At 45.9% G+C, this 11,513-nt stretch overlaps 1 protein-coding gene across 1 annotated transcript; it reads right to left on the bottom strand.

The window, feature by feature from the left end:
* Positions 1 to 2,131: 2,131 nt before the first annotated feature.
* Positions 2,132 to 10,910, bottom strand: LOC119647612 (peritrophin-48-like). Its single transcript, XM_038048645.1, has 2 exons — positions 10,784 to 10,910; positions 2,132 to 3,253 (listed from the first exon to the last, which is right to left on the bottom strand). Exons 1-2 carry the CDS (start codon positions 10,908 to 10,910, stop codon positions 2,166 to 2,168), a joined length of 1,215 nt encoding a protein of 404 aa, XP_037904573.1. The 3' UTR covers positions 2,132 to 2,165.
* Positions 10,911 to 11,513: the final 603 nt, after the last annotated feature.

Here is an 11,513-nt window from a genome sequence, read left to right on the forward strand (position 1 = left end):
GCAGGGTACTGAGTGCATGCGCATCGTTAACGCGTGGTCTCTTAAAGTCGGTCTCGCAGTCTCTACAGATAAAACCGTCGCGATGATGCTGAAAGACTACCTATGTGGTCCGCCCTTGGTTAAATTGATTGGAGTTTCCTTGAAATATCAGCAGAAAGTGACATACTTTGGAGTCACGATCGCGAAACGTATATCCTTCGGGTTGTCTAAATTGATGGATATATTGAGACCTGTGATGAGATGTGAATGGGGTCTGCAAGATCCATATACGTGGGACTCTTCCTTGCATGTTCTACGTACGGCTCTTTTATGTTGTATGATTTTGCGATGACGGAACAGGGCAGGGAACTGTTCTACGTTTGTCAGCGAGCGGCTTTATTAGCGTATCTTCCTGTATGTCATACGGTCTCAACGCCATGCAAGTTCTTTTTGGGTGTTCCTTCTCTTGATCTGGAGGTAGTCCGGCGTACCACGACCTACAGGATCAGGAGTGGTGTACCTTTGCTGCAAACAGACCTTGCAATTGTGGATCAGGTGGAGGGTCTAAAACCGCTTGCGGTTAAAAGGTTGTTAGATGAGAGTGTAACATCCACGTGGCAGCTTAGATGGGAGGAATGTGGGAAAGGTCGGGTTGAGATGGGCTTCCTCCTGACGGGGCATGGTGGCTTCAACGAGTTTCTCTTCTCGCGGAACCTTACCTCCAGTCAGCGTTGTGTTCTATGTGGGGCACTCTGACTCTGAAGTGGCTCTTGCCACGAAGCCTCACCGGAGGTTATCCGGTACCAGGATATGCTCCAGGAGAATTCCTGACAGATGTGCTCTCGCCCCGGTTATTTGCGATTGGGCCCCGTGTGGAAGTTAATGGTGGTTGCGGTTATGCCTACATCACGGGTAAACCTCCCTGGAGGTCAAGCGTGGAGTTGCGCTGTATAACTCGTGCCGTACCCCCTAGTTGCGACATAGTTGTTAGATACGCCTTGCATCCACTGGTATGAATGTTGAGCCTGTACCCAGTATAAACCAGTACCGCTGTGATAGTCATGGCGGAACTCTGATTGTGGTCTCTAAATCAATTCGTGTCCGAGGAGAACACTGGGATTATGCCTACACGGCTGGTACTCACGTTAAACCCCCTGGACCTTCATATATTCCTCAAAGGCTTAGCTTTTCAGAGGGAAAAAATTCGAAATCTTATCCTTGTTCGAAAGAAGAATCCTGCAAAAAATGTTTGGCCAGAAAATGCTATGACCGGCAACAATGGGCGGGTCACCTTATCCACGTGGGTTAAAATGGACCAGCCTGAAAAGCGTATAAGAGTAACATCTATGGTAGAAAACATTTCAAACCACGCCTCATGTGGAACGATGACGTAGGCTACGGTGCCAGAGCGTCGCTAGGGCTAGAGTAGGTAAATGCGTTTACGCACAGAGTGTTCGACTCCCGCAACAGCACGCTGTCACCAAATAAACACCTCCCTGTCATCAGGGAACTAGCCTGGAAACGTTTGACATATTACTTCGAGCTAGCCCTCCCACTCTCTCGGCTTTGGGAGCCTTCAAGTCAGGGAATTCATTTCACCAACGGGAGGGGAGGGGAGGAAGGGAGTAGTTAGTTCAGGAAACCCCTCACCGTCCGATCCCTCCACCGGTCGAGTTCAATCTTCTTCGCAATAAGAAGAGCCCGAACATAATGCGCAATACGATTCCAGATGTCAGCGCTCTTCAACATCCCTCTGACAATGTTGTCTGGAGAGAGCTCCCCTGTGCCTGCATAAAGCAGCTGACGAAAGCCGTCCCACCTCTCGCAAGAGAAAAAGGTGCGGTCAGCTTCGTCGGCCACTCCATTGCAGAACACACATCCTGTGCAGATAAGACTAAAAACCTCCATGCCCACTTAGAAGTTAGGTAAGGAAGTAATCAATCTCACCGTGCGTTCTGTCGATGAGCTGTGCAGGCCACCTGCCCTTTGGCTTATTTTGCCAAGAAAGTTGCCACTCGGTAAGGGTGCGTTGACGTTCTTCACGGGCAACCATCTCTCTTAAGCTTTTGCCCTTATGGCGGTAAATAGCTTTGCACTCCTTGGCAAGGTGCAACTTCTGTAGTAGAAGAAACAAGAATATATTTTAAGATGCGTTTTATTTATTTAATAACATTCTTTTAGAATTTTTAAAATGTACAGCTCTGGGTCTTCAAGTCGTAGTGTGAATTTGCACCACAATCCTCTAATATACGGTCACCATTTTTACAAAGGTAATATTTGCTCTTGTCAGTATCAGGAGCATATTCTTCATATTTTTTCGTCGCATCACTTGTCAAGAAGCTTTCGCAAGTGCATGAGCTGGGTTTGGTCTTAGTGCAGCTTCCGTTGTTGAAGTACGTTCCTGTGGGGCAAAAGTCTTGGCGTGGAGTCCCATCACCGTTGCAATAAATGTAGGCATTGCATAACCTAGGATCCGGGATAAACTTGCTTTTAACTCCATTGCACACGGTGTCCCAGTCGATTGCTGTAGGGGTTGATGTGGACGACGATGATGTTTTGATTGGCTTGCATTGGGCCAGCGAGCTCTTGTATACACACATTTGTCTTGCAGGATCAAAGTAATATCCTTCAGTGCAAGAGCCTTTATAACGTTTTTCGTCGTCAGAACAGTAATAATAGCTGGCACAATCCTCTTTATCGGCTATGAAATGCCCTTTGTACGTATCAATAAGGGAACATTTTGGCATAGATTCACCCTTTTCACAAACAATTGTGCCAGGTTGAGTGCATATTTTGCGCATAGGGTCTAGTATTTCAGTGCCTGTACATGATGCATCGCTTGGGCAATCATCAGCCGTATTTGAATCGCTTTCTCCAGGTTTACAACCGTCCACATCGCTCGTCCAGGTGCAACTTTCTGTGTCAGGATCGTAAGCCAAACCAAGAGGGCAAGGAGTTAGTTTTCCCGTTCCGTCGACTTGACACTCAACGTATTGTTTACAGTCGTCATCGTATTTGAAACGAGCGTATGCACCAAGTTGACTGCACTCTGTGGTGTAATCTGATGTAGTTGAGCCTTCGTCAGCTCCTCCAGTTTCACCACCTCCAGTTTCACTACCTCCAGTTTGATTATCATCTCCACCTGCACCACCTCCATTTTGTTCATCCCCACCTTCAGTTACATCTGCACCAGGATTATCTGTATCAGCTCCTGTTCCATCGTCTACAGCATATGTACGAGTAATTGCTAATATCAGACACAACAGGAGAAGTCCTTAAATGGTAGAAAGAAAAAAAAATTATTGGCTGAATGTGAACAATGTAAGAAAATCTATAGCCTCGATCAACCCTATCAGCACCAGCCTAAAACCAGCAACTGGTAGGATAATACAAACAGGCATCGAAAGGTAGGTAATCATTACGGAAAAAATAAATCATAGCCTCCCAACCAATGCTACTACTGCTATTCATGTTCCCCCACGGACAAATCTGTGGAAGACAGGCTCTCCACTTCAGTGGAAAACCTACACCCGGTGTTTACGACGCGGTCAGCCAAAAAGGATAATACAGAAACTCCTTTAATGAGATCAGCTAGAAATCTGACTACGACCGGTCGCTCGGTGACACTGTTACCTAACTCTTCCAAAAGACCGGGGAGGAAGGCTCGGCAGAAAGAAATAACAGGACTACAGGCTTGCTTGTCAGAACCTTCTCCTCCGCTTGTACCCGGAAAAACGGAAGAAAGGGAAGCTGGTAATGTGAATGCAACTGGTCTAACACCGGTATGTGAAAATAGATCCACGCAGCCCGGACTCCGTGAACCTCGGAGGGCTTCTAGCCGACGACAACGGAAGGCACTGCGAAAGAAGGCGAAGTTTCTTACGAATGAGGACGTGGACGTTGCTACACCACCAAATGTGGCGATATCCAAAGAAATCGGACGCAAAAAAGCGGAACTTTCGGACAAGCTTGAGGACAAGCTGGTAACCTCGGTGAGATCCACACTGAACGCAGTAGACTTTTCAGTTAGCGTCAGTCAAATCAACCTGCAGCATGCCAAAACTTCTTCCTATCTACTGGCGGCAAAGCTGGCAAAGTTGCAGGACTGGCCTTATATATTTCTGGTTCAAGAGCCATGGGTTCTTTGTAACAAAATCTGTGGCATTGGATCAGTCAAGGGGACCAGGATCTTCTACAATGAAAAATCCTCGATACCGAGGGCCTGCGTTCTAATGTCAAAATTGTTAGAGGCAACTATGCTGAGATAATTCTGTTCACAGGACCTTGTTGCGGTCAACTTACAATACCAGGTTAATGGTAAGAGGAGAAACGTCATAGTGGCCTCTGCCTACTTACCCTATGATTCTTTGTGCCCCCCGCCGACGCAAGAACTAAGGGATCTGGTAGTGTATGCAGAATCAAGTGGCCTGGAATTTTTAAAGGGTATGATGCGAACACTCAGCATATTTGTTGGAGCAGTAGCAAATGCAATCCTAGAGGAGAGAAGCTGTTTGACTTTATCGCTTCAGCTGGTCTGATAGGGCCAAGAAGAAGTGAAGTGACTGACTTTACAATCTGCACTTCAAAGTTGTTAGAGTTGATTAGAAACTGGCGAGTACTAGATGAAGTCTCACTTTCAGATCACCGTTACTTAGAATTTAGTCTATTTAACTATTGCAGACGAACAGCCTTTAATACAAAGACGGAATCCTAGGAAAACGGATTGTACAAAGTTCAATGAACTTCTTGGCGACAAAGTTGCCCTTCCTAGGCGACTACAGACACCTTTGGCGATAGAAGATCAATTGAAAACTCTGAATCGCACACTTTTAGAGTGCTTTGAAGAGGCTTGTCCTATTTCCCGAGGCCAAAGTGGTAAAACGGTTCCTTGGTGGAACCGAGAACTCCAAAAACAGGAAATCAACCAGACAACTTCCAAATTGTGCTTGCAAAAGCAATGAGGGAGAGGAGAGAGGGGAAGATGAAGACTGGCTAAACTTCCAGAACTCACAGCGTGAATATAAGAGACTCATAAAACGTTCGAAACGAGAACCTTTTGGAGCAGGTTTAGAGGAACTGGAAGGTGAATGGGAGACTTCCAGGCTGTGCAGAGTCCTTAATAAGCATGAGTCGGCTGGACTGAACTTCCACGAACTCCAGAGTTGAGTCCACCAGCGGGGAGAACAGGTCTCAAAAGTGGAAAGAGGTAAATTAGCGGTTTCTGCAAACCCTTCAACACAAAGGTGTTGCAAGGGGAATTGGGACGATAGCTCCTTTCCAATCATTTAAACACTTCAAAGCACTTGGTATGGATGGCATCTACCCAGCGATGTTAAAGGAGGGTAGAGAGCACTTAGAGAAACTTCTAAGAAATATTTTTCGAGGATGTCTTACTCTGGGCTACGTGCCCTTCCTCTTGGCAGAAGATGAAGGTAGTCTTCATACCAAAGCCTGCGAAAGATGACTATTCTAATCCAAAGAACTTCAGACAAATCAGCCGAACATCATTTTTGCTGAAATGTCTGGAGAGGCTGATTGAGCGTCACATTCGCGAAAAGGCGCTAAAGTCGCACCCCCTAAATGGAAACCAACATGCTTACCAACGTGGAAAGTCCTGTGAGTCGGCTCTTCATTCTTTGGTTTCAAAGATAGAGGATGCAACTCTGAAGGGTGGGTACGCGATGGGGGTGTTCGTGGACATTGAAGGGACTTTTGACTGTGCGCCCTTCCAAAAACTCTGAGATGCCGCCAGAGAGCATGGTGTTGACGAAACTCTAATAAAGTAGATCTACCTAACGCAGAGATTGTTGTGTGGTGAAGTGGGCGTTGATCGCTACTTAACAAATGAAGCAACGAAAGGTTGCCCTCAAGGAGGTGTGCTTTCGCCACTTCTGTGGAGTATGTTGATCAACTCACTATTATGCGAACTACAAAATCTACCAATACACGTTCAAGCTTATGCGGATGACGTGGCTGCACTAGCAACTGAATCTAGTTTTCGCGATACCTTCCGATTCTCAGATCCGAATACATCTGTTTGGTAGAAGATACGGTGTTATCTTGAAACGGAGAGAAAACTGGGGCGAACCAGAAGAATGCGTGTCAGGATATAGTGACGTCTTCGACACCGATGGCTCAAAGACAGAAAACGGTTCTGGAGCAGGAGTCTACCGCTCGAATAAAAACGAGAAGTGGGCTCTTCCTTTGGGACAATATACAACGGTCTTTCAGGCTGAAGTGTATGCGATCCTAAAGGCTGCAACCTGGATGATTGACGAGCGGTTCAAGGGTAGGCGCATCGCAATCTGTGGCCATAGTCAAGCTGCATTGAGGGTGTTGAGTAGTACTTTGGTCACCTCAAAAATCATTCAGGAATGAAGAAACCGTTTGAATTCTATCTCTAGGTTCAATACGGTGGGAATACTCTGGGTACCTGGCCACTGTGACGTAGAGGGAAATTAAATCTCGGATGCTGTAGGGAAAGAGGGGTCAATCTCGCCTATGTCGAGATCGGAATCAGCAATTGGAGTATCAGTAGCATTAGCTAAGTCTGTTTTCAAAAACTGGGGACAAGCTCCCCATAATGACAGGTGGCAAAACCTAAATGCTGCTCGACACACCTGCCAGAACCGAACACGACAGGCCATAATTGACTAGCTGGACATATGTTCAGAATAGGAACTACTCAAGATGTTACGAGTCCCTCCTGTAATAAGGAAGCGGAATCCACGGAGTATTTCCTATGTGAATGCCCTGCCTATGTACGCATCAGGCATCAGATCTTTGGTGCCCACATGACTAGGTTTGGTGGGAAAAAAAGTTCAACCCCCTTTGCATGTATGGGGACCTTTCTAGCAAATTTGGCGTCAATCGCTAGAATCGTCTCCCAGAAAAATGCGCGTAACAAACAGACTGACTGGCGAGTTGCAATACGCAGAAATCTTAGGCAAGGTCAAAGCAGATACCTCCTTGAATAATCTGAATGCAAATGTCACGCGGACAAAACGAACACAGAAAGGCAACCTGGTGTTCAAACTTAAAGCTGGTGACGATGGAGCTGAAGACTTCAGAAAGAAAATTGTTACCTAGTGTTACTAGGTGAAGCTGCGGCGGTCAAAATGTGTAAGGATTCGCTGGTGATCGAATGCAAGGACATTAATGAAGTCACCACAAAGTCTGAAATATGCGTAGCCTTGCAGACCCAATTAGGGCTACAACCAGTGAATAAGGCTAATAGGCTACGACTTCCTATCTATTTTCATTTTTGCCACATAGCAAAAACTTGCACAAACTCACTAGAGTCAATATGTACCGCAAATATGGAGAACAAGGCCATTTTGCAAAGGACTGCAATGGAGAGTCCCAATGCGTGTTCTGCGTGGAAACTAAAAATAGCCGCAGCGGTCACATTGCAGGAAGCAATGTTCAGAAAAGCATTCATAAATAAGTTCAAATGAATCAGTGTCAAGTGGACCAAGACCTACTTTCCCAGAGGGTGCTCGAAAGCAATGTCTATATAGCTATCGTATGCGAACAATACGAAAATCTGCATAGCGGTAAGGCGGCGATATAGATCTGCGGAAGGCGAGCTATAGAAGACACAAAAAACACGTGGCCGTCCAGCGTAGGCGTGAACCTAGCCACCATTGTGAATTCGCCTCCGCCCCTGGATAAATGGCCACAGAAAAATCGATAGGTGGCTTGATAGCGGCTGGAAGAAATGTCATTTATGACATTTGTCAAAAAAAAGAAAGAGCTGAGTTCACGTTTGCCGACCGGAGGAAATAAAAAAGGCAAAGCAAGTGATATGTAAAAAATAAGAAAGTGAAGAAAATAAAGTAAAATTTGAGCAAACATTTGAGTCAAGACAGTTCCCAGTTTTCAACCAAATTTGGTGTCAATCGCTATAACCATTTCCGAGAAAAATGCGTGTGACAGATATACAGACAGACGGACGGACAGACAGACAGTAAACCGATTTTAATAAGGTTTTGTTTTACGCAAAACCTTAAAAACATGCTTGTGGAACATTGCGATGGGTAATAAAAAGGGGAAATTGACCACGACGTACTTAAACGACCTGTTGATGACAATTTCTGTAGCTGGGTCTTTTGTTATCAGCAAAGCGTACGAAAGAGAGGACCTACTCCTTCTTGTAGAAACTATGTGAGAAAGAACGTGCCATCTCTTTCTGCAATACAGTGAGCTGAAGCTGGATGAGTGGTCGTACCTGATAGACAGTGGCCTACCGCAAGGAAGTGTTTTAAGCCCGGCACATTTCAATCGGTACACAACCTCCCTTCACTCCAAACTCAATGGCTCAACTGACATCTACCAATACGCAGATGATTGTATCATCCTTGCTATGGGGTAGCTGTCTCGTTTTTCATGCCGATTAAAACCTGAGAGAGCCGTAAAACTGTTTAGGACCATTGTGAGACCAGTGCTTGATTATGCTGTTGCCTCCACGCTCTTGATGCCCAAATACCTCGAAAACAGAATAACCACGATTGTTGCGTCTAACATGAAAAGATGCTCAGGTTTAACTAAGTCTTCACCACATCATGTCGCTCATGCTCTGAGGGGCGGACAGCGGATCGCACTGTTCAAAGGAAGACAATAAAGATAGGAGACTGCAACTTCAAAACCGTTGAAAGTTTCTCCTATCTAGCTCCAAAAACCACTGCCGATAACAGTTATGACGATAAGATCCACGCATGGATATTGAGTGTTTGTGGGTTGGAGATATGGATGTTATCCCTGATTGATTTACGTCATTCTTTTTAGTCATCTTCCTTTTTCGCTTCACGTTTACGAAGAGACTCACTTCGGTTTCATCAGTTTTCATGACTCATCCTCCGTGCTACCGGATCAAAAAAGTCACAGATTCCACAGATGATCCAGCCCTCAAAGTTTAGAAAGACAATAACAATAATAGAAAAAGAAGACGTGGCAGACTTCGTAGGGCAGGACACCGGAAGGAAGAGGATCGACAAGCATGAGGAGCTTAAGGCTTCACTATAGCTGCTTGTGTAGATGAGCGTGATACGCATGCGCCGTAAACAACATTGTAGAAGAGATGCTGAGGACTGCTGACAGATGGAACCGTGTTGCCCATTACGTTCGGGCCCTTCTCGTTGCTAAGAAGATAGAACTCGACCGGTGGAGGAGCCGGATGGCAGGGGGCTCCTTGAACTGAAAGTTCCCTTCCTCCTCTCCCCTCCCGTTGGTGAAAGGAATTCCCTCATTTGAAGGCTCCGCAAGGCGGGAGAGTTCGGGGGCTGGCCCGAAGTAATGTGACAAACGGTTCCAGGCTAGCTCTCTGATGATGGGGAGGTGTTTAGTTGGTAGTCCGACGACGTACCGAATCGGGAGTCCAACACTGTGTGCGTAAATGCATTCACCTACTCTACCCCAAAAAAAAAGCATGCCCCGTGACCATTAAGTTGGTAAGGTAAGCTAGGGCTAGCCAGGATGAGAGAAACTAGCTTCCATTATGAAAGGTGAATGAAAATTCTTGCATTTGCTGAATCTGGGCCGCGTCCCCGTTCGAACGAGGTATCGCCCACAGAAATCCGCCGATTTTGCATTTTTGCGAATTTTTACGACCCGGGGGTCGTGCAAATTTTCAATTTTCCTGGCTTTTGGTCAGGCTGCCCGGCAGTTATTTTTCCGCGATATCTCGCGTTCCCGGAAGGGTAGACTTGAATTTTTTGTTTTTCCTGAATCTGGGACGCTTCCCCGTTTGAACGAGGTATCGCCCACCCGACGCGGGGGTCGTGCAAATTTTCAATTTTGCTCGGTTTCGGTGGGGCGGTCCGGTCGTGGTATTTCTTCGATATCTTGCATTCCCAGAAGCGTAGCGTTCAAATTTTTGTTTTTCCAGAATCTGGGACGTCGTCCGATTTGAGCGAGGCTTTTGTACTTTTGTCCGGCGCTCCTGTGGCGTTGGATCGAAATTTGGTGCTTTTTTTGAATTTGAGGTGTTGCGAGCGAGGTATCTCTCTTGGCAATTGGACGATTTTCAATTTTTCGTTATTTTTTTGTCGCGGGCAAATTTTTTTATTTTCCTCGATTTCTGGCATTCACCGTGCTTCCAGGACAGATTTGGAAGTTTATAGTATAAATTGGGCTTAATTTCGCATCGTTTACTTTGCAGCTATCTAGAGAAAGGGTTTTTCCTATAATGGTTTGATCTCTTCGCTATCTTTCTTTAGTGGGATTCGAATTGCACTGGAAACTATTTTATATTTTTTTGTTGACGAACCTTAAATCTTCACTTATCCTCCTTAGACGTGGAAAGTGCCCACGGAGAGTTTGGTTGGTTTCGCTAGCTCGAGGCGAAATATGCTCTAGCCCTCACCAAAATGGACGCCAAATGGTTTAACCACGACCTCGCCGCGCTGGATGAGGCGATAATTGAGCTCGTTTGGGAGGTGCTCCAGGACTGTTCATACAAAGGGCTGAGGGAGCAGCGCATCAAACGCAGACGAAATCTGTGGCTGGTGGGATGCCACGTGAAAAGTCAAACCAGGTGGCTCAAATACAGCAGGCGGTGGCAGCGCCAACAGCCACTGTTTCTAAATTGGCCGAGACTGTCGATGCTCTCTCTCGGGAAGTAGGAGTCTCCCGGAAAGGGTAATCGGGTAATAGGTAGATATGAATCTAAGGCTTCGGCGAGCGTTTTTTGGGCGCTTTATTATAGCGGATATCAGCACTTCCATCTTAGGCCCAGATTTTCTGTGCCACCATAGATTGCTGGCTAATCTGCACAATAGATCCCTCTTTGACTCCATAATCTCACTTTGGCCACCGGGAAGATTGTCAACCTGCACGCCAATACCCTTTTCATCGTTTTTGAGGGTATTTTTGCTCATATCTCTACTGAGCGTAATCTCTTGGAGCTCATTAAACTTGATGATCAGCGCCATACCAACACCGCTGGCATGTCTATCTTTTTTAATGTGGTCCTTCAACGAAGTGACGAAATAGGGAGGCCTTGTGGCGATTACATACGTCTGAATCCCCAGATGATTCCAGATCGAGAAATTGTTGAGAAACGCAATTCTTTCAATCACAGGTGAGATTACTCGCCACTTGATAATCCCTGAATTCACGTTTCCAAAACCGGTTAAGGATTTAAAAACGTTCTTCAGCATTTTAAACTTATACTATCGTTTCTTCCTTAAGACGGCCCACCGCTGTCGATCGTTAATGCTTATCAATCTGGATCGAAGACCAAAGACTCCGGCTTGATTGCGTGGCCCTCAGAGGCTGTCTAGCAATTTGAGACCGTAAGCCATTCACTTTTGGTTTGAAACAGAACCTCGACAAACCCCGATAAAGTTTTGTCAACTTATCAGCCGACGCCTTGGTAGGTGTTGCAGAGGACAAGATCCCGACCACCGTCGCAGTTCTTCATAGCTTGACGGTAAACCCCAAATACTCATTTAGCGATTTTTCTGGCTTCGGCTCAACGTTCATTATATGCAGCGAGATCTCGGCCAAAGGACTAAGGCTATATATTCTGGCCG

Source organism: Hermetia illucens, chromosome 2 (genome assembly GCF_905115235.1).
Source record: "Hermetia illucens chromosome 2, iHerIll2.2.curated.20191125, whole genome shotgun sequence".
Lineage (NCBI taxonomy): Eukaryota > Metazoa > Arthropoda > Insecta > Diptera > Stratiomyidae > Hermetia > Hermetia illucens.

Bases quoted from the DNA above. Each gene is read 5' to 3' on its own strand.
- LOC119647612 (XM_038048645.1), bottom strand. From the start codon at position 10,910: ATGGCGCTGATCATCAAGTTTAATGAGCTCCAAGAGATTACGCTCAGT. The intron at 3,254-10,783 runs GTGAGATTATGG...CTACCATTTAAG, and splicing joins CAATCTTCCCGGTGGCCAAA to GACTTCTCCTGTTGTGTCTG.